At 48.0% G+C, this 25,064-nt stretch overlaps 1 protein-coding gene across 1 annotated transcript in view; it reads right to left on the bottom strand.

Moving 5' to 3' along the window:
• The window catches only part of LOC101111247 (BOS complex subunit NOMO1), a 56,597-nt gene that overhangs the window by 8,191 nt on the left and 23,342 nt on the right, over positions 1–25,064 (bottom strand). The window contains exons 12-25 of the mRNA XM_015104097.3: positions 22,815–22,989; positions 21,342–21,483; positions 20,018–20,149; positions 18,631–18,767; positions 17,048–17,135; positions 13,479–13,542; positions 12,812–12,907; positions 9,415–9,633; positions 9,230–9,312; positions 8,244–8,403; positions 7,758–7,884; positions 6,113–6,226; positions 5,119–5,246; positions 4,056–4,197 (exon numbers count right to left, since the gene is read on the bottom strand). Of these exons, the coding sequence (XP_014959583.3) occupies positions 4,056–4,197; positions 5,119–5,246; positions 6,113–6,226; positions 7,758–7,884; positions 8,244–8,403; positions 9,230–9,312; positions 9,415–9,633; positions 12,812–12,907; positions 13,479–13,542; positions 17,048–17,135; positions 18,631–18,767; positions 20,018–20,149; positions 21,342–21,483; positions 22,815–22,989 (1,807 nt within the window). The remainder of the gene's footprint in view (positions 1–4,055; positions 4,198–5,118; positions 5,247–6,112; positions 6,227–7,757; positions 7,885–8,243; positions 8,404–9,229; positions 9,313–9,414; positions 9,634–12,811; positions 12,908–13,478; positions 13,543–17,047; positions 17,136–18,630; positions 18,768–20,017; positions 20,150–21,341; positions 21,484–22,814; positions 22,990–25,064) is intronic.

Below are 25,064 nucleotides of genomic sequence, written 5' to 3'. Positions count from 1 at the left end.
CACATTATGACAGTTTCCAACAGAGGGAAGTAAACTGCCTCAAAGGGCTTCCCTGGTGGCTCAGTGGTAAAGAATCCACCTGCCAATGCAGGAGACACGGGTTCAATCCCTGGGTCAGGAAGATCCCCCGGAAAAGGAAATGGCAACCTACTCTAGTATTCTTGCCTGGGAAATCCCATAGAAAAAGGAGCCTGGCCAGCTACAGTCCATGGAGTCACAAAAGAGTCGGACATAATTCAAAGCTACAACAAACTGCCTTGAAGAAATAAAGTTGTTTGTTTTGTACATTGCTATGTGGGCCAGAGGCAACTCTGATAGAGAAAGATATATGAGTTCAAAGGAAAACTTCTCAGAAGGCTGCACATCAGATAAAATTCAGCTTTACGAAAGGCTTTAATAGGCTAAATGAACCCACTATTTGTCAACTTCTGAACTTTTTTTTTCTTACACATTTATTAAAAGAAAAGATCTGCACCTATCCCCAAAGGGTGACAGATCACTTATACTAGCAGGGTTTAAAGAACTTCTAGAATGACCAACTTCTGAGCACCAACTGCACACCAAATCTGAGGACACATGAGCATCTGGAGTCGGGGGCCGAGTCCAAAGACGACTGTGTGTATCCCAGAGGGGACAACCCTGAGACTATAGCTGCTCACTGGTACACTAGCGAGGATAACACAGCCCGGTTTCCTAAAACCACGTGTACTGTGACCTTCTCTGTGTGTGAGCAGAGCAGCACCTTAAACAACATTCCCTCTATATTAACCATGAGTCCTTCTTGGGGGGAGTGTAAGGGTGATCTACTTTCTCCCCTTTCAAAATTTTGTCCTTTTCAATATGTTGCTTTGAACTATCTTATAATGAGCATATGGAACCTTTACAAAGACAGTAAAACTATTATTTTTTTAAAAACCAAGAACAGTCAAATTTATGATCACCAGTAGACAAATTAATTCACTTTATAGCTCAGTGAGGACTGGCAGCACTGGGCTTGTTCAAAACAGCTATTAGCAACAGCTATTTGCACCTCAGAAAACGGTAGCAAGGCGTGAAAAAAAGGAGACGGCACTGCTGGAGATGGGGACTGCGGGCACTGTCCCCTCGTTCCCATGCCCAGCAGGGCAGGAGCCCACCCCAACCACCCGGCTCCTCGCTCCTGGCCGCTTACTCAGCGGTTCACCTTCAGCCTCTGGCAGCAAGATTCAGGCAGCTTCTCACCCAAAATGCCTCACCAAATACACTGCCCAGAAAGATCAACTGCAGAAATGCATTCTCCTGGGGGTCAAAATCCTGAGGAAATCTTCAACCAGGGCTCTCCAGCTGGTGTCCCCTAGAAGCCTGGCAAGCCAAGTCCAGACCTTTGACAGGGACCATCTAAGGCTATTCATCCATTCCTCCAGCATCTGAGGCCTGGCACGTGGAAGGCTCTGGCTGTCACAAGGGGGCGCCTCCACACAGCACTGGAAGTGCTAATGAAGTGACACCTGTTACAAGGAGGAGGGTGTGAGGGAGCATTAATTGAAACGTGAATCTATCAAGGTGGAGAAGGAAACTCTATTTGGTTTAGTTAAACTAAACGTGTTAAGTTGGTGAGTTTAGAAACACATGTCTGGCATATATACACTACCATGTGTAAGAGGGATCACTAACGCGAAGCTGCTGTATAGCACAGGGACCGCAGTTCAGGGCTCTGAGATGACCTACAGGGGTGGAATGGGGGTGGGGTGGGGTGGGAAAGAGGCTCAAGGGAGGAGGGGATATATGTATGCATAGAGCTGATTCCCGCTGTTGTACAGCAGAAACTAACACGAGATTGTAATGCACCTGTACTCCAATATTAAAAAAAGAAAAATATGTATGGGCCAGTAAGACTCCGGGGGAATCAACACGGTGATGCAGAATCTGAATTCTTGCAACCGTAAAAGGGAGATGAGCCAGAACACTGTGTCCACCTGAGAAGGCGGCAGACTGAAGGGCACAGACGGCCCCCAGGCCTACCTTCTGCTGTGACTTGGACCGAGGAAAGCTGTACACAATCCCCCAAGCTGGCAGTTCTGGTGAGGAACACCTTGGGAAAAGGAGTGGTCTGACCTGGCTTCTAACCATTTGTGGAGTCAGTGCGCCAGGCACCGCTCCGTGTGTATTAACTCACTTTATACTGACAGCCAACCAGTAGGGCAGCCATGATCCTCATCCTCACTTTCAGTTCAGTTCAGTTCAGTCGCCCAGTCGTGTCCGACTCTTTGCAACCCCATGAATCACAGCACGCCAGGCCTCCCCGTCCATCACCATCTCCCGGAGTTCACTCAGACTCACGTCCATCGAGTTGGTGATGCCATCCAGCCATCTCATCCTCTGTCATCCCCTTCTCCTCCTGCCCCCAATCCCTCCCAGCATCAGAGTCTTTTCCAATGAGTCAGCTCTTCGCATGAGGTGGCCAAAGTACTGGAGTTTCAGCTTTAGCATCATTCCTTCCAAAGAAATCCCAGGGTTGATCTCCTTCAGAATGGACTGGTTGGATCTCCTTGCAGTCCAAGGGACTCTCAAGAGTCTTCTCCAACTTTACAGATGATGAAACGGACACAGAAGGCATGGGACACCTGCCTGAACTCACACAGCTAAGAAGTGACAGAGGCAGGATTCAAACCCAGGCAGAAAGGCAGCTAAGGACGCAGTGCCAAAGCCTGCATCTGCATGAACACATGTGACAGAGACCCGGATCTGAGGACCCGTCACCTCTCCCGGGGTCCTGGCTGCAGCTGGCCTGGGGACGGGGGACACCCATGCGGCCCACCTGTTCTCTCTGGAACCACTGCCACGAGGAAGGGAAGCAGGCCGGGGGACAGCAGGGAGCGCCCTGGGGCCCTGGGAACATGTCCCAGTGGCAGCGTGACAGCACACTCCACTTCCAAGGCTACTCCTCCAGCATCCGAGGCCTTTTCCATGGGAGGGGTCGGCGGCCACAAGAGGGCAACGCCACACACACTGAAAGTGCTAATGGGTTAGCATTAGCGGCAGGCAGGGCCTCCCCGAGGACAGAGGAGGTGGAGAAGGGAGCATCGCAGTAAGGCTGGCCAGACCCCAAAGAAAGCCCACCCAGCTAGCCCATGAGAGCAGACATTCTCCAGTCCTCAGCACAGCCCCAGGAGACACGCCCCAGCCTGCCTTCCTGCTTTGGCTCGAACACTCCTCGCTCACCAAGCAACCTCCTGCCCTGACTTCCCAGTATCAGTGAGTGAGGACGCCTAGACGCGAGACATGGTCTTCTTAACTTTGGGAAAGGACAGCATGGCCCCAGTAAAGTGTTAGTTGCTCAGTTGTGTCCAACTCTTTGTGACCCTATGGTTGCACAGCTCCTGTCTGCCCATGGAATTTTCCATGGATTACCAGAGTGGGTAGCCAGCCATTCCCTTCTCCAGGGGATCTTCCTGACCCAGGGATCGAACCCCAGTCTCTAGCATTGTGGACAGATTCTTTACTATCTGAGCTACCAGGGAAGCCCCTATATTTTTTTTATTTAATTAGTGGTCAATATCTAAATATCAGGAGTTGTCACGTGGAGATATGAATTTCTGACTTCTCTTTTATAAACTCTAATCATTTGGCAACTCTGAGTTATCTTCCCACATGGCTACGAAGAGCTGGAGCTACGTGGCGGTTGCTCCTTCTCATGGGCCAGGACCTGTCTAAGATCCACAGTCCACACTGCTCCCGACAGGCACCCAGTCCACTCCAACCTTTCACAGTTGTCTTTGAGCCCCACAGCTATCTGATTTGAGAGGCTGGCCTAAGCTAGACCACCTGTTCTAGGCAAAAGATGTACCAAACACATGGTCTTCTACCTGTATTTTGCCATAAAACTGCAACCCAGTATGTCAGCTACATAAGCGTTGATATGTCAGTTAAGATAGGGATCGGGAAGTTTCAGAGCCCTATGCCCCCTCTCAACCCTCTTGCCCTCATTCCTAGCAGTCTTGGGGGCACCACTGAACCCAGACACCGCTGAACCCAGTATGAAAAAATCCACTAATGAAACACATCCAAAGGCTCACCAGCAGTCCACGTAACCTGAACTTCCCTTCCTCGTCCGTCACGGTGTCTTCTCCATAAATACTGCAGTCGCTCTGGCCCACTGCTTCCACAGCAACACCCTGTTCTGGCTCTCCGTTTAAGGAAGAAACTGTACCATAGCAACTAGACAGACGAGAGAAGAAACGGAACACGACATTCTCGGGGCTTTCTGAGGCACACAAAAGATTCCAGGGACAGTGTCCGGCATTTACCAACAATTTACAGTGCAAAATAGCTCAGTGGAGGACTGTACCCCAAATGACCCAGACAACTCCCTGCCCGCTGTGTCGCCTGCACATTGAGCCTTCCTGCCAGAGGGCTCAGGCCATTCCTATCATCAGTTTCTCTCCTCATACGTTTTAAGGGATGCTCCAGAAAAATTGTAATTTAAAAAGGCTACTTTCTTTCACTCTGCTTTATTGTATTTTTTGTTAAACTTTATTTTAAATAATGAAGCATCCAATAAAATGAAAACAAATCACTTCCCCTTTTCATTCTATTTTTATATTCAACTGAAAATGGTCCGTTTTTCTAAACCTGTTCCTTCTGATTAATCAACCTTGAAGTGCTTCTATAAATGTATATAAGTACATATGTGTGTGCCTATAATTATAAATACTTATATGAATAAACCATCTCTGGATGCACTCAGAAATGCTCGAACACCTAGGTGGCTGGGAGGCCAGGACAGAAGGGAAACTCCACACTGAATATCTTCTTTTCAACATTTCCAAATTTTGCTCAAGTGAATGCATTTCCTTCTTTCCAAAATCTAACTCATGTTTCAAACGTTTTTTAAAAATAAAAATTTTAGGAACTCAGTAGGTTCTCAGAGGCCAATTTCAAAAGAGGAGCTTTGTGACTGAATCATTCACGGGAGACATTAGGAGAAAAGGCTGGCAGTCAGGAACCTGTGGACTGCGTCTCATGGCTCTTGTCTTCCAAACAGAACCAGCCTGAAGACTGGGATGGGTTCCGAGAGAAAAGAGTGTGTGAGTGATCCCACTGCCCAGCCCGGGGGAGACGAGAAAGGGGGCAGCCCACCTGTAGGCTGTGCGGTAGCCCGTGATGGTGATCTTCAGGTTCTGCCCCTCCTGCACCTCGATCATCTGCGAGGACGGCTCAAACCGGAATTCCTTCATCATGGGCTTGAAGTAGTACTGGCCAGGGCTCTGCCAAGACACAAACATGAGCTGAGCCCCTGCTGCAAGCTGAGGGGTGGCATTAGAGGGAGCAGCTCAAGTCATGAAGGAAAGAGGCCAGAATGAGGCCCCAAGAGCCCCAAGGCTTCCCAGACACACAGAGACGGTAACTAACTCTACAGTAAATCATTGCAGTGACAGCAATTACCTTTCTAACACCAGCTGTCATTACTGCGCACCTAGAGTACCTCTGCAGGGTAGAAATCTGAACTTTATGAATGAAGCAACTGAAGCTCAGAGAGGTCAAGTAACTAGCCTGAGACGACATGGCAAGTAAGTAGCAGAGGGAAGATTCGAAGGTGGGAGTGCTTCACGTCCCAGTCTGGGATCTTTCGGCTACACTTCACTGCCTGTTTGCAACATCTCTGGAATGGTGACTTTATTCCCAGGGTTGACAAGATGACCAACTGATGACCAACTGACGTGTCCACCAGTCAGGGCTTCAGACTACATCCTCAGTGGAAAATGGATGCTGTCCACCCACCACAGGGAGCGTGCTTTGCAGAAGAAACACACGCTCACCCCCTGAAGGAGACTTGGCATTATAAACAATGAGATCCTCTGGTGAAACAAAGGGACACTTAAGACGGGAGCCGCTGGGGCCAGGGCAATTAATTACATTGTCTCAGTGACAAGTGGGAGACCAGAAAACAAGATGTCTGTGCGGAAGGGAATGTGCATCAGCAGCATTAAGTTCTGCTGGTCCCCGAAGAAATGTGAGGCACTCCACAATGGTTTTCTGTTCTCACATTGTCAAGCGATACACAAGTCACGGCCGCCGTGTCCTTGCACGCTCATGGGGGAGCCAGGCAGGCAACAGTAGTGGTTCACCTTACCAAGTTTGAGAAGGTCAGGATACCGTTGTCCTGAGTCAGGAGGTTGGAACGGAACACACCACCGCTGAGGGATAAGAGGACCCCAGGGAGGGGCTGGTCGTCTTCGGCTTTTATCTGGGGGTGAGAAAGGAACCCCAGAGCAAGGTTAACTCATACAAACCACGAAGGTGTCAAGAGGTAATTCTGCGTGGCTAGTTTTTCTTTTATTGTCATTCGCTGGGGCCCACGGGGGAGGTCAGAAGGTCTCCTCTCCTCCCCCACGGTAACCAGTATAAACAATTTGCTTTGCAGCCTTCCAGAACTCTCTGTGCCCACACAAAGAGACAACACTATGGCTACTGTTGACGGATTTCATAAGCGACTGGGTCGGAGTGGGGTGGAGGAGGGCCCCCAACCCTCTGGCCAAGTCGTCTTCTCTGGCCTCAGCTGTTTCCCCCACTGCCTTCATCCACCAGTCCCCACCAATCAGCCTCACTGTTCATAAAAGCTGCATCTCATTCTAAAGCAAGGGTTGGCAAATCATGGTACAACAGGCCAGTCTCTGAGTTTTGCGATGGAAAAGAAGGGACAAAGTGAAAGTCCCCAAGTGTGTGTATCTTTGCACAATTAAGTTTTTCTTTTTCCAAACAGTCAGTTCCTAGGAGTAGAAATGACTTCGTGGATGTGTGCACTTGAAATCCAGAAAGAAACCCCTGAACTGAACTCCAGGGTGGCTGTAGCCATTTCCAGCTCCTAAATTACCTATGCATGGGAAAACACACACTTGCCAAAAAAAATGGATAGTGTCTTCATTACTACAACTCTAACCCCAAACCTAGGGTTTCGATGGTAACTTCCTTTGCGTTTGCCCAGTCACTATCGAAGTCAAGTGTTTCCCGAGTGATTACGAGTGACCTGGATGACTTCTGCGAATGGCCTTTCATGTCCTTGATTCGCCTTTTCTCTGTTGGCTTGTCTTTTTCTTATTGGTTTTAGGAGACTCTTGTAAACTGGGGTTGTTATTTATGGAACAGATATTTCTCTCCAGTTGGACTATCTTTCCAGTTGTTTTAAAAGGCATTCTGCAATGCAGAATTTTAATTTATTAGGTGATGGGATGTTTTTCCTCTTTTGGTCTCAATGTCGACAACATTCAGCCTCAAGGGTCTCCGGACTCACTCTGGCCATCACACAGCATGCTTCTTCCCAAGAAGGAGGGAGGGAAGAGAGAAAGACATCAACTCTACTCTAAGAACATTCTGTGTCCTTTGACAGAGAACAGAGTCAAGGATGAAAGCTTAAAATGCTTCCCAGAAGGTATGCACACAAGCTGAAGTCAACAGATCTCCAAAATTACAAGTGAAAGAAGGCAGAGTAAAAAGAGTACGGCCTGAATAATTCCATTATATAAAATTCTAAGAAATGCAAACTGATCCACAGTGACAGAAGGCAGATCAGAGGGGTGGGGAGGGCCAGGAGAGAGGGGTTTGTTTCCAAGGGTGGGAGGAAATCCTGAGGGGTGACGATGTGTCCACTATTTTGACCATGGTGGTATGCTCATGGGTGTTGTCACGTGTCGAAACTGTCAGATTACACACTTTACGTGCAGTTTATTGTATGATTGTTATACTCCATAAAACCGCTTTTTAAAAGCACACGGTGTTACCTCAAAGCTCACGCCTGCCAAGGCATAAGCCTTAAAGTCGCCTATGGTTCCTTCCACTGCAGTCAGAACGTAGCCCTCCTTCTGCGAGGACACAGTATACTCCAGGTCACTGTGCAAGGGCCCAACACTGAATAAAAGAAAGAAACGCTGGTGATGCCTTGCTTCAAATCCTAGAGGAAGCACCACCTGGCTCCCCAGCTTCCTTCCTGGGCTTCCTGACTGAAAATGTGGAGGTGTTAGTTGCTCAGTCATGTTCCAACTCTTTGCAACCCCATCAACTGTAGCCCGCCAGGTTCCTCTGTTCATGGGATTCTCTAGGCAAGAACACTCCAGGGAAGAGTGGGTTGCCATGCCCTCCTCCAGGGGATCTTCCCAATCCAGGGATCGAACCCAGGTCTCCTGTATTGCAGGTGGATTCTTCACTGTCTGACTCAGCATGGGCTCCCTGACTGGTCCCAACCAACTGGTTCTTAGTCACGGGCTTACCTATAGGCACCTTTGTCATCGGTAAAGACCGTGATCAGGGGTGAACTTGCCCCCTTTTCACTGATGACAATCTCAACTCCTTCCAACTCTGGGTGGATCTGGCCTTCTAGAAACAAGCCTGCTTTCCCTTGGATCTCGATCAGCTTCCCTGGGCAGCTTTCTACAAAGGAAAGAGACAAACAGAGGAAGAGAGTGGGGCTTCCCATTAAAGAAGGGCCTAAAACTGAGATATCCAAAGTTAACTCCAGTGAGGCTTTTAACTATCTCAGAATCCTCAGGAACTACAAGTGGCCCAAGCCTGTCACCATTTATGAACGGCCCTGTTAAACTTTCAGGAATGTTAGCAGGAATAGCCAACAAAGCTGGCTTTCCCTGGCTCCTCTTCCTCAGCCCTCAGTGACCACAAGTGAGGAGAGAAGCCAGTACCCCAGGTCAGGGCCTCTGCAGCCAGACCTGAGGACCCAGCATGGAAGGCAGCCCCAGACAGGCTGCCTGCTGGACAGCCATGCCTTTCAACACTCTCCTTCCAAACACACAAATGCTCAGGGTTTACTGAACCCGCGATGCTGGCAGAAGCTGCCTAAACATTCCACCAGCTCCTGGTTATCTCATCCCCAAAAGACCCTTCCATCACCCCAACCCAAAATAAACATCACGAACAGTTCAGATACATGAAGACATTTCAGACGTTTCAACCACAGATGCTGTTGCTTTTCATCTGCCTTCTGGTGTCAGCCTGATAACATCAAGGAAAAGTAAGTCCTTTTTCAAAAAGATCCCCAATTCTAACAGTGAGAGTTACGTTTACTGATTTAGACCTCTCACTCATTCACTCACTCATCAAATAGTAACGTCTATGCGCCAACGGGGACTGAAGATGCCTTACGAAGATGGCTTCACTATAAAACAGCACAGAACAGAATCCTAAAGGCAGGGAAAAGGACAGTTGTGAAGGTGTGTCATCGGCTAGCTGAGCTGACACTTACCTCCACTGACGGTGGCTTCCATGGAAGGAGGATAAAAGAGCAGTTCTTTAGATGAAGGTGTGACAGTGATTTTCTCTCCAGACCTAAAATAATTAAGACACTTCAATGTGGCTGGCTTGTCCCCCTAGAAGGAAGGACATCCGAACAGAGGGACCCTGCAGGGAAAGCCCACCACGGGCGCTTACCGTGCCCAGTAGGAAAAGTCGTAGGAGAAGGGGCCCTGCAACTCGTCCACCATCTCCTGCACAGGGGGCTTGGTCCTCCCCTCGCTGCTGGCCTCTTCGCCGCTCCTTTCCCTCTCCTGCCTGCGGCTCTCGATCTCGGCCAGCTGCTGCTCCCTCCGCAGCTCCTGCACAGACTTCAGGGGGCCAAGGACCAGGGCGGGCTCACTATCAATGGAAGACCTGGAAGAAAGGAGCAGCCCAGAACACGGAGTCAGGGACTCTTGAGGTCGGTGGAAATCGGACACTTCTGCAAGCAGAGATCCATCAGTTAAAAAGAAACCAAGCACCTCATAAGACCACCAACTGTGGCACAGTCTTCTCCTGTTTGGGATAAACAGTTTAAAAAAAAAAAAACAGGAAACTGAACTTCTTTGCCATGTGGAAGCATCTGGGAGATCTGGGCTAGGATGAAATATCACTGACTTTATGATCTGAAGGAAACTGTCAACTTCCCAAAGGATGTGGAGCTCCTTCCACACTACCATATTTTCCATCTGTCTTTCAACCTTATTGAGAATGTGCTCTGCAAGAGAATCAGGGGCTGGGGAGACTGTACAGGACAGCAGCCCCTAACCTGTGGAATCCACATTCTAGTGAGAAGAGGCAGATGACCAACAGAAAAATGATGTCAGATGATAAGTACAATAAAGAAAACTAAAGCAGCATGGAAAGAGGAGAGAGCTAGGCGGGCAGGGATGGAGGAGGGTGACTATATTCTATTAGGGGCTCAGGAAGGAATGGCAACCCACTCCAGTACTCTTGCCTGGAAAATCCCATGGACGGAGGAGCCTGGTAGGTTACAGTCCATGGGATCACACAGAGTCGGACATGACTGAGCGACTTCACTTCACTTCACTTCTACTGAGATCACTCTGATTTCACATGAACAACACTGCTAGGAAGCAACAGCCAAACACAGAGGTCAGACAGGAAGCTACGGCAGCAGAATTGGCAGGAGACAACAGTGGGTGAAACCAAAGCACAGAGCCAAGTGCTAAGAAAGCCACGGATGGCGGACGCACAGTCAGTCCTCCGCTTCCACAGGCTCCACGCCTGAGGAGTCAACCAGCCACGGACGCAACATGTTTGGGGGGAAAATATTCCAGAAAGTTCCAAAAAGCAGAACTTGAATTTGCCCCATGCTGGTAGCTACATACGTAGCATTTACATTGTATTTACAGCTATTTACATAGCATTTACATTGCGCTGGATATTGTAAGTAGCCCAGAGATGATTTGAGGTATATTTAAAGCATAGGGGAGGATGTGCAGCAGGTTATATGCAAAGGGGCTCTGCTTTATAAGGGACTTGATCATCTGCAGATTCTTGTAACCACGGGGGGTCCTGGAACCAACTCCCATGCATTGTAGAGCCCAGGATTTGCAGGTGGATCAGCTAGATATGCGATGCAAGAGGAAAAAAGATTTTGTCAAGGACCAACGAGAAAGACGGAGCTGCCATATATGAAACAGGGAAGGCTACAGAGGAGGTCTGTGGAGGGCGACCACCAGGAGCCCGGTGTTGGATCCGGGAAGTACAAGATCCCCATAAGGGACCCCACCCCTGGCCACGTCCAGCTGCATTTCATGTAACTCTCAGCACAAGCCAACAAAACAAAAACTCTTCTGAGGTTACAAAAATAAACTTAATGAAGACCAAACACAATATAACATGGACTTTCTCCTGGTAAAAATGTGAATTCCTAGTCATACCAGTAATTCACACTTTTCAGGTGGGAAATTACTAAGAGATGTTGCTCTGGCACCACCTGGTCACCCTGGTGAATATGAACCCCAGTAATGAAGTCAGAGACCAACAGCTGCCCCCGCTGCTCTTCCCTCCCTGAGCCCACATGGTCAGCCTGCTGCCACGTCTCACCACTCAGTCCGCCCGATGGCTCTCCAATCTGTCCACTGCCCTCCACCCACTGCCACCGTCTGGATGAAGCCCCCATCCTCTCTCGGCCCGTCTCCAAGGACTCTCCTGGAGTGGTCAACGCCCACTCCTGGGCCTCTTGTATCTGTTCTCTACTCAGCACCCAGGGGGACTTTCTTGAAACAAAAAGCATGACCCATCTACTTGAAATATGTCAGAGCATCCAGGGCCAAAGCTAAAACCCTTAACATGGCCTGGGCCCAGCAGCCTACCTCTCCTGCATGGACCCCAACCCCCCAGCAAGGTCAAATTCAAAGCACTTAAGTGAAAGTTGCTCAGTCGTGTCTGACTCTTTGAGACCCGCCGCCCCCCCACCCCCCCGCCCCCATGGAGTGTATAGTCCATGGGATTCTCCAGGTTAGTATTCTGGAGTGGGTGGCCTTTCCCTTCTCCAGGGCATCTTCCCAACCCAGGAATCAAACCCAGGTCTCCCGCATTGCAGGCAGATTCTTTATCAGCTGAGCCACAAGGGAAGCCCAAGAATACTGGAGTGGGTAGCCTCTCTTTTCTCCAGCAGATCTTCCCAACCCAGGAATCAAACCAGGGTCTGCTGCACCGCAGGTGGATTCTTTACCAACTGAGCTATCAGGGAAGCCTGTTCTACGCAAAGCACTTGACACAGCTGCGGTTTTACAGCTCTGGACTACTATCTGCCTCCCTCGTGAGACTGTAGGTTCCACGAGGGCAGGGGCTGTTGCCTATGCCCAGTGCTTTAACACAACACTGAGATGCTCCGTAAATATTTTCTTCACAGACGGATGGGTGAACAGGAGGTGTACAGAAAAACGCAGACGTGGCTGGAAAGGCAACTTCAAATAAGGTAAGTTGGAAAAAAGTTACTCAGATATCCATTCTCTTTGACAAAGGCAGTCATACTGTTAAAACCCCTTCATTTCTTGAGAAAATTAGGGTGTCAGATGCAGCCACCACAGGGCCAAAGTTCCTCTCAAAGGTGGTGTGCAAGCAAACGTGGCCCTCAGCGAGACAGTGCCTTTCACCCGCTTTCTCTCACGACCCTTCTCACACAAGGTGCCATCTCTATTTCCCAAGACTTCAAGAAACGGTCTAAAGAAAAATACGCAAATTTTTTTGAATTTGCTGAAACACCTGAAATACAACGAACAAACCAGAGATTTTTTTTTTTCCCCCTTAGCAGAGACAGGAAGTACAAAGAGCTCAGGCAGAAATTTGAGGCAGTGAAACGAGCTGTCGGGAGGCTCTTCCTCATCCACAGTTAATTCCTGAATCATAAAAGGAAAGGAGGGCTGTTGTGAATTTACGGCCATGTCATGTAAGAGCGAAGGCCATTTGTATGTATACCTAGAAATAACAAATCAAAACTAGTTTTCGGAGCAGCTCTGAGAGAAGACGGCCTGGCCCCCCGCCCTCCCACGCTCGGCCCACCATGGAACGCCGGCCTTACTTGATAGTCACGGTCACATCCATCATTTTGTCAGTGGTGATCGTTCCAAGGACGTGGTGGCGAATGGCCGTCAATGTCAAGATACTGGGTGAAGACCTGTAAATCAGAGAGGGGAAAGAAAACACCATAACACCACCTCGACGTCCTCAAAGGATCACAAACAACGCCCTTTATGGGCGACCTTCCTGACCCTGAAATATACTACGTGAAACTGCTCTTAGCTTGGCATGAGAAAGCTTCTCAAATACACACAAGTGTCTTTAAGGGTAAACTGATTCTCCATTCCCAAACTTTACGTCTCTAATTTCCAGTGAAACCCACAAGCATCTGTAAAAACAGGAAAATGGAGGCCTGCAGCTTGAGAAATTCCTATCAGTGAGGCTGGAAGATTCAACAGACGTTACGTGCAAGACAGTTCAAAACCACAGCCTTCCGTCCTGGGTTTACAGAATTCTTGGGGAAGAGCTCTATCTTCGCTTCCTCGGTTATTTACCCAACTGTCTTAAAATCCTTATCTACAAATTCTTTTAACTCCCTAACCTTACTACTTCCAGAAAACATACAAAAAAAAAAAAAAAAAACTCCCTTGTTCTCAGAAATAACTGTCGCAGAGATCCACGCTCACTCCCCTCTACAGACAGCACAGAGCGGTCAGCACCCAGCTTACGTGTCATAGGTGTAGAACGCTTGCTCAAACCGGTGGCAGGAGCGAGGGGTCACCTTGTACACGCCTGCAGCCAGGAAATCAAAAGTCATTTTCAGAGGACAGCATCTATTCCACTGAGCAATTCCAACATCTGGAATCCCAAGGCGGTGCCTCTCTTTCCTAACAGATCACACACAGGATCTGAAATGCCTTTTCCGCTGCCTACGGACAGCTTCTTACCAATGACCCATCCACTCAAAGGTCTGCTCACCAGGTCAGAATTTTCATTTTACATCATTTAACAGCTCACAGTAGTTTATTCTGCACAGACCAAGCTAACAGACACATGCACGAGGAAGAACAGGAAGTACATTTCTACTGGGATTCAGACTGAGAATTTCCTACTTAACAGATTCTGTTAAAGATCCAAAAGACAGCCACAGTCTGGACTCCGTCCTATAAATATTCCTAAAAGGTGCATGGGGCAGGGAAGTCTCAGAAAACCAAGAAATAACTACAGAAAACACTTCCACACCATGAGCTCATCAGGCTAACACTCAGATTAAGGGCATATGATGTCGTTTGCCAGAAGAATACAGTTCCAGGAAGGAGCCAAGTGTAATAGCGGATTCTCCCAAATGCTCTTTCACCAGCATTCTGGCCATCCGCCCAGCCCAAACATGAAATTCGTTCAAGTCACTTCTGCGGTTCTCATCACACTGATCAAGCCTCAGTGCAGTTACCTAAAAAACAAATTGTTAGGTTTCTTCCTTTACTTTCTTTGTTCTTTCACTTGACAAATGTTGGCAGGGCAACACTCGGGCCAGGTGCTGTGTCGAGTGTTGACAGGGTGGGGAACATGCACAGTCCCTGCCTTCATGGGGCTTGCCATCTACAGAGAGAGAGAGAAGGGTTCCACAGCCACCAGGTGTGATGGGTGCGGTCCGGGGAGGAACTAGGCCTCGTGGGCACGAGCAGCCGAGCTCCCAGCGACACTGGGGCACTAGCCTCCCTGGGGAGGAACATCAGAACCAAGGCGGGCAGGCAGAGCTAGGTGAAGGCGGGTGGGGTGGAGGGCGCTGCGGCAGAGCACAGCATCTGAACCACGGGCTTGCTGGCTGCCTCCCTAACAGCTGCCTTCCTGCCTTCAAACCAGCTCCCGCTTACGCTCAAGTGAAGGCATGCCAGCCTCCAGCAGCAAATCCAGCTGCCCCAGGCTCCCTTGCAGCTAGAAGTGGCCAAGAGACACGGTTCTGGATGATAAGACATAAAGGAAGTTTCCTGGAGGATGTGGCATGGAAAATGTTTGCCCACCGCTCCTCTCATCTTCTTGCCTTAGACCTAAGTTTTCTGGAGCAACAGTAGGCTCCTTGAAAACACGAGGCAGAAAATGAAAAAAAAAAACCAAGTGAGGGTTTCCCTAGTGGCTCAGGGGTAAAGAACCCATCTGCCAATGCAGGAGACAAGGATCTGAACTCTGGTCCAGGAGGATTCCACATGCCACGGAGCAACTGAGCCCATTCTGCTGCTGCGTAGTCACTGTACCACAACTATTGAGCCGGCACTTCAGGGCCCAGGAGCTGCAATTACTGAAGCCCAGGTGCCCGAGAGCCCACGCTCAGCAACAAGAGAAACCGCCACAATGAGAAGCCTGCACACTGCATCTAAAGAGTAGCCCCTGCTCACTGCAGCTAAAGAAATGCCCACAAACTAATGGAGACCAAGCACAAAACACACTTCTTAAAAATTATTTTAAAAAAAGCAGTGCATAGTTCATTAGAAAAAAAAAAAGAAAAAGGGAAAAGACTAAAAGAATCACAAAGACACCTACCCTAACACCTACCATCTGAACCCACGCCTGAGCTGTCTTTGTTTTTTGTTTTTTGTTTTTTTTTTTCATTTTTTGGCCATACTGCATGGCATGCGGGATCTTAGTTCCCCAAACAGGGATCAAACCTGCATTGGAAGGGCAGAATCTTAACCACTGCACCACCAGAGAAGTCCCGCTGCTAGTCTTCGTTAACGAATCAAATTAACTCCACTTGTCGGGGGTTGTCATACAGATTTTGTTACCTGCAGCCAAAGGCATCCTAATTAAAACACAGAAACAGTGGCTGGAACAGAGGGTGACAGGTCGAGCTAGATTACACAGGAGTTCAAGGTCTGATTAAGGGTTTTATACATGACTGTGCCCTATCCGTGGTGTATACGTGGTAAGACCCCCAGTGGATGCCTGAAATCGCAGACAGTACCAAACCCTCTACGTACTAAGTTTTTACCTACACTAACAGGTGGGTAACATATATGTAGATGTGCCAAAGGGCCAGACAGGAGCAAGACAAAGACAGTCAGAGACTTCACCATGCTACTCAGAAGGCATGCAATTTAAAAGGTATAAGCTGTTTATTTCTAAAATTTCCCATTTAACATTTTCGGGCTGCAGCTGACCAGAGGTAACCGAAACGGTGGGAAGTGGAACCATGGGTGAATGGAGGTTACTTTACTTTATCCTGAGAACCAACAAAAGTCCCTAAATTATTCCTTAGGAAAACACAAAATAAAACTACAATGAGATCCTACTTAGAACCACCAGGATGCTACAAATCAAAAAGATAGCAACAAATAATGGTAAAGAGGTAGAAAAACTGAAACCCTCAGACATAGCTTGTGGGAATATCAAATGGCAAATACAGCTTTTTCAGAAAATATTTTGGCAGTTTCTTAAAAAATTAAACATAAATTTATCATTTGATTCCATTCCTAGATATCTCCCCAACAGATATCCACACAAAACCTGTACACAAATGTTCGTAGCAACATTATTTATAATAGCCCCAAACTGGAAACAATTTACCCACCAACTGGTGAATGGATACACAAACTGTGATATATCCATGCTATGGAATACTGTTCACCAATAACAAGGAACAAATTATTAGTATCTGCTATGACCTGAATGAACTTCAAAAACATTATGCTAAGTGAAAGGAGCCTAAAAAATAACAGTATTGTATGACTTCACTATATGAAGTGTCCAAACAAGGCAAATTCCTAGAGACAGAAAATAGATTAGTGACTGCCAAAAGCTGGGAATAGAGATGAGCCGTAAACATGTAGGAAGGCATCACTGGAACAATGAAAATGTTCTGAACTGGATTATATGGTTATATGGCTAGGAATATTTACTAAAAACCACTGCACTGTACATTTTAAGTGGGTGAATTTTATGGCATGCAAATTGCATCTCAATAAAGTGATTAACAAAGAGAGAAAGAAGCCACTGAAGGATTTTAAACAAGGTGGGAGTGATCACCCAGCAGGAGAGATGATGGGCTGATGGTGTTCGATTTTTCAAAGTCAAAGGGCCCTGTGGTCTGGACTCAACTCAAACTCGAGAGCCTGGGAACATGTGCCAACCCCCAGCTCTAATTCTCTGGGTAAAAGTGCTGCTCCCTCCAAAGGCGTTACCCACAACCAAAATTGATAGCTTGATGCAAACTGAACCGAGATGGAGAAAAACACCTCTGGAAACACTCTAGAGAGCCTCTCCATTTCCCTCGCTCAGAGGACATCGATCCTTCCAGACTCACCGGGCTTGGACAGGCAGAACCGGTTGACTCCTTTGGAGAGGTTATAAATCCCCACGTTCTCAGGTCCATTCCCATCCTGGTAAAATTCCTACGGGAACAAAGCCAAGCCAATGCCTTACCAGGGAAGATGGAGACACCCGGACGAGGAGTGAGCTTTCTGCTTCTGAACCAGTCACCTGTTTTGCACATTAATCATTTGAACAGCTGGAAGCCAGGGGAAAATTAAAAGCCCTCCAAAACTTCCAACAGAAACGTGACCTTTTTCATTCAGTCAACTAACATTTACTGAGCACCTGCCATGCGGCCGGCCCAAGGCTGGGCCCTGGCTGCTGCCACGGCTCTTGTTTTCAGCATGGATTACATTCTGATACGGGAAGACAGAAAATCCATGCAGTCAACAGAGAAGTCAGTAGACGTCAGCTAGGAAGTCACAGAGCTTAGCAGGAAATAAACAGGGAGCAGGACAGAGTACCCTCCGCAGAGGCTTGTTCAGCTTGGCCTCAAGACAGGCCCCCCCACCCCCTGCCCCCTCACGCAGGTAACACTGGGGGGCTTCAGCCTGAATGATGAGAAAAAGCAATCACACTCAAGTTGCAGAGAAGACGCAGCATTTCAGGCAGAAAAGAGTATGTGCAAAGGCCCGGAGAAGGGACCGAGCTTGGTGTGGAACTGGAGGCAGCTAGTGAACGAGGGGGAGATGGGTAGGGAGTAAGACAGGAGTCAGCAAAGGGCTGGCCTTCATTAGGAGTACGTTCTTAGTCTAAGAGAAATGGAAATCAAGGACTGGTTTCCCGAATCCCTCTCGCTTGTTCTCAACTGGATAGTAATCAACCCGTTTCCTGTAACAAAGCTGTCTGTGGACCATTTGTAGTTAAGTGGTTCGAGTGTTCAACTGGCATTAGAGAGACCAGTCTCACTGCTCTGGTGTCTAACATAAGCAGCCACTAAATTGTCATTTGCCCCCGTTTTGCCACTGAGATCTGACAATGACACCTGCCATTGCTAGAAGTCAGAAGATTATACGAAGTTCAGGAACAGACCTACGCAGGGCTACACAGATGCTCCCATCCTAAAACCCACTGGGTAACTGCCAACCCAGCCACAGAGACTGCAAGAGGACAACCAACTCTGCTCAGCTGCACCTGTTCCTAAGAAAGAGCAGGGTACACAGGAAAACTTCAAATACCTGAGAGATTTACTCATACCTCACTACAACCGTGGGGAGTGAGTATTATGATCTCAAGTTCAGAAAGAAAAATGGAGGCTCACAAACATTACTTGAACTTGGCAGGGCCTACAAAGCCCACATGCTCTGCACTATATCAACAGCTTTCCAAAATCACTAGTCACAGTTAGAGTTTAACGTGGAGCCAGGACAAGGAACTCTCCCCAACAAAGGCATCTTTCCACTAAGGGACTTAAAATGCTTCCTGACGGTGTTTCCATAATAGGTGGGTGAGCTGAGGGGCAGAAAAGGAAATCTGGCTTGACTATGCGGATGGTCCTCTTGGCACACTAGTCCTTCTCTCTCTCCAAAAGGCGAGTGTCCTTCCAAATAAGAGCATCCTTAGCAGCCCGCTTACCAGAGTGATGGCGTGGGAAAGGGAGCACCGCAGCATGTAGCCCGTCTGCCTGAACTCAACGGCGGACACATCATCCTCCAGAACCTCCACCTCCAGACTCTTGTTCTTCCAGCACCAGTCTTCATGCAGGATGCTGACTGCAAAGGACACGACACGGACACCATGTGGGCAGAGCGTACCACCTCCCTGAATACCCCCAGAGAAACAGTGCTAATGAAGTGCGTGAATGAGTTTATACACACGCTGTTCTTATTGTTCAGTCGCTCAGTCATGTCCGACTCTTTTGAGACTCCACGGAGAGTAGCCTGCCAGGCTCCTCTATCGAATTCTCCAGGCAAGAATGCTGGAGTGGGTTGCCATGCTCTTCTCCAGGGGATCTTCCCGACCCAGAGATCAAATCTCTGTCTCCTGCTTTGGCAGGCAAATTCTTTACCACTGAACCACCTTGGAAGCCCCTATACGCACATACATACAAACACGTATGTGTGTGTGTGTAGGTATATGTACAGAACTGGCCATGCTGGGAATAAATAATTGCTTAAAAAAAAAAACCAACAACTGAAACCAATGGCCGTTAAAATCACTAACAAAGAAATACAACTAAGCCTAAGACCAGGCTATAGGTAAGACATTCAGACACTGGCAAACTTGCTCTCTAAGGGGCCAGAGAGTAAATATTTTCACCTCTGCAGGCCACACGGTCTCAACTATTCAACTCTGCCTCTGCAGGACACAAGCAGCCACAGATGACAGACAAATGGGTGTGGCTGTGTTCCAATAAAACTTTATTCATAAAAACAGGCAGCTGCCCTCAGATCATAGTTTGCCAACACCCTACATTAACAGAAAACATAATCTCCCTGAAAAATCAGTCTACTACTTTCGAGGCTGTTTACAGCCAGCAGCTTCAAGCTGAATTCTGACAGAACAAAAGTATAGGCAATGGGCAGCTTCTTGAGGAAGACAAGGAAAAGTGCCTTCTCCTTCCCAGGCACTGTGCCGGGGCTTTACAAACCGGATTCCATCACTCTGCAGAAAGGTTCTGCGACTCCTGCTTCAGAAGGGGAAACCGGGCCCCAGGGAGATCAAGTAAGCTGCCAGGCTCACACAGCTGCTAAGTGGTAGAGCACGTCAGTGTAATCATGTGTCACTGTTTTCAGGAATTTACAAATAAAATGGCATGAGGAGAAGTGCGTGGATCATCCTGATAAGGTGGCAGTTGGTTCAGAAAGCCTCAACTCCTGCATCACTGCCCAAGCTAAATGATGCAAATCCAAGGTCAAAGGACAAAGACAAACAAGAGTTAAACAAGTATCGTTGGGATGCAACTAGAGGGCGAGTTTTCAGAAAGTTTAGAGAGACAGGAAGTGCTGCCTTCAGCTCTTACTCTTGTATTTTCCTGGCAGCACGTTGTCAAACATGAAAGTCATCGAGTTGACCTTGCCGGAGAGCTGGAGGCTCCGCTTCTCGCCCTGGCGGCTCAGGGACTGCAGGGTCACCAGCAGGTCACCGCAAGTGTCTGTAGAGAAAAGATGCAGGGGCCTCACTTGGCAGCTCTGGGAACCACAACACCTGTTCCAACCCTTGACTGCTGTGGATTGCTTGCTACCACTTAGCTGCTGAAGGGCAGCCCCAGGAGGGGTCCTTCAAAGCTAACAGGCGTCTACTTGATTCTAAGAAGTTTGCCCCAACACCCCCACCTCTCCCACCACGTAAGGCACTGGCACCAAGCAATAAGGCTGCCCAGCATTTACCACACTGGCAGCAACAGTATCTAGGGAGTACCAACGGGAGCCAGAGAAAAAGTCAGACAAGCAGTGAAACTTTCTTGAATGCCCACTTCATACCAGGTACAGAACTGGGCCCTTTATCATCATCATCATATTATTAACAACGGCAAAGATTTATATGGCTCTTGCTGTGTTCCAGGTACTTCTAATGGCTATGAAAAAACTGTTAGCTGCTCAGTCATGTCTGACTCTTTGAGAACTCGTGGACTGTAGCCTGCCAGGCTCTTCTGTCCATGGGCTTCTCCAGGCAAGAATACTGGAGTGGGTTGCCATGCCCTTCTCCAGAGGATCTTCCTGACCCAGGGTCTCCCGCATTGCAGGCAGATTCTTTACCATACACACACTGACTCCTTTGATCGTCACAATGACCTTGTGAGGCAGGTACTGATAACATCCCCACGTTACAGATGAGGGACTCACAGCACAGGTTAAGTCACTTACCCTACATCACACAGCGATGGTTCAAACCCATGTGGTCCGGCTCTGGAGTCTATGGTCTTAACCACTATGCTATACGGCCTCTTGATATGACCACATTTAAGCCTCACTGAAACCCTCTGAGAGCAGCAGTATTCCCATTTTACTGAAGGAAAACTGAGGCTGGGCAAGTAAATGCTTATAGTCTCATACTGGTAAATGACAGAGCTAGGACTGAAACCTGGGCCCAACTCCTTTCAGAAAAAGAATCCCACACGTTCTTTTGGGAGCCAAAGCAGGAGTATTCCAAGAGAAATGTTCCTGATGATTGCGGCAATTATTCAGAAAGAACTGCACACAACACGGCCTCACACACACCACTCCCCCAATCAGCTTCTGCTGTGATCTTTGCCACCGCCCAGTGAGGAAGAGCCCACCCAGATCCCACCTCTCTCAGCCTGGTTCTTCGAACTCATCCGTTCTTGCTTTCAACTAACGTCTTACCCAGACAAGAGACCTTCCCAGAAACCGATGCCAAAAACTGCACAAAGGCCACGTCCATCACAGGCCTGTCGGTCACAGCCAGCAGCAGCGCCTGGGGTTTCAAAGTCAGCCCCGCCCTGGTCTCTGCCTCAGGAACCATCACCTGTGGGACACACAGGACAAGGTCAGTGGCTACATCAGGGTCACTGCTCCCTGGCCAACAGGACACCAGATCATCTGGGCCTGAGGCTAGACGGATTCTGAAGGAGAAGGTTCATTCCTAGGCATAGTTTTATAATCACAACAAATCTGCATATTGCTGGTGTGAAGAAAATGTATTTCTAATCAGACACAGAACACCAGCCTTCCGTGGTGTCAGGGTGCACACAAAAGCGTATCAGGGCACGCAAAGCTGTTACTGATCACTAAATCCTAGAACCAGGATTCTAGAATCCTAGAATTCTGGTATGAGGTCACTTGTGACATGAACTGTGAGCTTGTGGACCCACGTGGATGATCAATAGTGGACCTGGGCCATTTCTTTTTCCCTCATTTCTGTGTGCCTTTCTCTCACAAGAGGGGCTGGGAGAAGAGGCGGTGCTGGCCTTCCTCATCCTTAGAGAGATCACATTCCAGAGCTGCCCTTCCTTGGAAAAGTCCCTGACTGTGCCTCTGATGGAGTCTCCAAAGGCTTGTCTATGTGGCCAACATCACAAGAAGCTGGCTGGCTGGTAAAGGAGCTGACCACCCACACAGCATGCTGTTCCTGGACGCAGGGGGAAGGCTGTGCCTCTATCCCACCTCCTCAGAGTGGGGAGATTCCACTGGCCTGGAGGAGAGCAAAGTCTTAGAAGGACCCTCCCTGACTCCCTCCCCTCGCTCAACCGCTGCAGCAGCAGCAGTTGACACGGTCTCAGTGCAGGGCTGGTGGGCTGAACCTCTGCTTCTATCTCACCTCTGGCCTCCTGCCCCCACCTGCGCTCAGGCCTTCACCCCAGTGGTGAGACCACAGGCCAGGGTCTCCCCGGCTTCTTCACCAGGGAGATGGATAGAGGAATCAGGGGGTGCCTGCTCAGCATCTCCAATTTACAGCAGGGCAGGAAATGGGAAGCTCCATTTTGGCCTCAGGGTCCAGAAGCCATGCTCTGTGGATGTAACTGAGCTGCCACTAGTAGAGAGTTCACTCTGATCTCATCTGGCAACCCATGGATATTCTATAGCAGCCAGAAGCCTGAGGAGGTAGACGTGTGACTGGCAGCCTGATACTAACCCCTAACAAATATCAGGACGGGAAAAGAGAAACACCTGTCGCATCCTTTCAAGCCGGCTGCCTATCTGCTCTACTGACATGCAGGAATGTAAAGTTATCAAAATAAGAAGCTGGGAATGAAAATGCTCCTTCTCTGATCCCATCTTAAAATAACCCTTTCAAATCCTTGTTGTTGTTGTTTGTTTGTTTTTCAAATATCTTAAAAGAAATAAAACTCGTCATACCTGAACTTTGTAGGTCCCTGGTTTCGCTTTAAAACAGAATGATCCCTGAGCGTCCGTCTCCACGGTGACTAAAGACTTGTCCTTGTCTTGAGAGGCCAGGACAACTTTGTATTTACTCATCTGCTTGACAGTGTCAGGGAAGCGAATGATTGATATCTGGCCACACACACTGAACCTGCAACAAGAGGACCATTCAGCCCAACAAGAGAACTCAATTATCACAGGAAAGATGCTGGCAACCCAGACTTGGAATCCCGCTTCCAGCCCTCATCCTTGAGACTAGTGTGATCTTAATGAAGAGATGGGAATACAGACCAAACGACTTCAATTTTATAAGCAATCATTAGAAAGAAGATTGGACCTCTTTCTGCACATGGAAAGGCAGAGGGCGGGCCTGGGGCAGGGCTGTTTGTGTGTTCTGGGTGACAGCTGGCCATTCCCCACTGCAGAAGCGGTTTTCAGACAATTTGTGGATGATAAAAATGTTTCAGGTAATTGGATCGTTGACGGTGGAGCAGCCACAACCAAGAATGCGGATGAGTCCTTAAAGGCAAGAGCTGTAAGCTGCCTAAGGAAGTGTGGTATTACCCAGGCGATAAAACAAGGCAAGGTTATCAAAGACGGCTTCCTCGCCTGTGATTATATATAATGCACACAGAAAAGCAATCTGAGAGATCTGAATAGGAAAGGTAATTAAGTTTAAAGAAATGCAGAGCTAAAATTGAACTCCTTAGGAGCCAGGAGCTACAGAAGCAACTTATAATTGAAAAGCCCTATTAAGGTAATGACTCAGACTGGAGACTGTAAATGAGCAGAGCGTAAAGTACGGCATGGCACACTTCCAGAAGCACAGGAAAGGCACACCCACCCGCTAACAAAAACCAGCAAAGCCCAGTGTCCCCTGGGTGGCCATCTTCATGCTTAGTCAGTTGTGATCACGTCCCACCGCTGGAGGTCACAAGCAATTCTTCAACGGCCTAAAATTTACATTTTGTAATCTTCAAGAGGATCGCTTTAGATAAAAACCAGTTGCTACTTTTGACAGGAAGAGAATAAAAAATGCTGGGTTCAGTGCTGGACAGTAATGGGGTGCACTAGGTGCTGGCAGGCCCACTCGGCTGCAAAGAAAAAACAGAAGGAACCACGAGGCGGTGCAGGCCACAGTCGTCTCTCTAGAGCAGAGGCCCCCGCCTCCTGGATCTAATTAATGCCTGGTGATCTGAGGTGGAGCTGATGTCATAAAGAAATAAAGTGCACAATAAATAAATAAAGTACACCTGAATCATCACAGAATCCCCCTCCTTCCCCTAGACCATGGAAAAACTGTCTTCCAAAACACAGATCTCAAAAGAGAAAAAAAAAAAACATGTCCCTGGTGCCCAAAAGGCTGGGGACCACTGCTCTAGACGGAAATGACCAGGCTGGCCACCAGGGTTCAGGCTGGACAGCAGGGGGTAAGACACCACCGCCCACGGGTCAAGTCACACCAGCCACCTGTTTTGGTTGGGATCGTGAGCTAAGAATGGTTTTCCCACTTTTAAAGGGTTAAAAAGGAAAAAAAAAAAAAATCAAAAGGCTATCTCATGACATATAAAAAGTATATCATTAGAGTGTGCGCACATAAAGTTTCCCTGGAACATGGCCACGCCCATTCATTTATGAATTTTCTATGGTGGGCTTCGTCACAAAGACTGTATGGGCCCATGAAGTCTAAAATATTTATTCTCTGGTCCTTGATGGAAAAAGTGTGCCAAGCCCTGATCTGGATGCAAAGGTTTGCCTTTTTTTTTCGGTTCCCTACTGTGTGCTTTCAGAGAAAATTGACAGGAAGGGAATACTGAAAGAACTGTTCCCAAGGCCCTCCCATACGCTCTTCATTTGTGTCTTTTTCGGGGGGGGGCGGGGGGAAGTCCCCTTATTCATTACAAGTTGAACCCCCTTGCCTAAGTTTTAATACTTTAACCATATGATGTGTTTTAGCTCATATTCTCCATTAAAGAGAAGTGACCCATTACACTAAACCCCAAATACACATTCATTTAGAAAAAGAACTAAAAAGCTGGTAGGAGAGTGTTTGTTATACTGAAGCCCTTAAAAATCAATTTGTGCCAATAAATTCTTTCATCAGACAATATTGGTAATGGGCTATATCCCAATACAAAATAAAAAGTTTAAACTCTGAAAAAAAAATTCTTTCATCAGAATTTAATACATTTATGGAGAGAAATTAGTAATTTTGGTGCCTAGTGA

The sequence above is a fragment of the Ovis aries genome, chromosome 24, assembly GCF_016772045.2.
Source record: "Ovis aries strain OAR_USU_Benz2616 breed Rambouillet chromosome 24, ARS-UI_Ramb_v3.0, whole genome shotgun sequence".
Taxonomy (NCBI): domain Eukaryota; kingdom Metazoa; phylum Chordata; class Mammalia; order Artiodactyla; family Bovidae; genus Ovis; species Ovis aries.
This window is presented reverse-complemented; position numbering and strand designations above follow the sequence as displayed.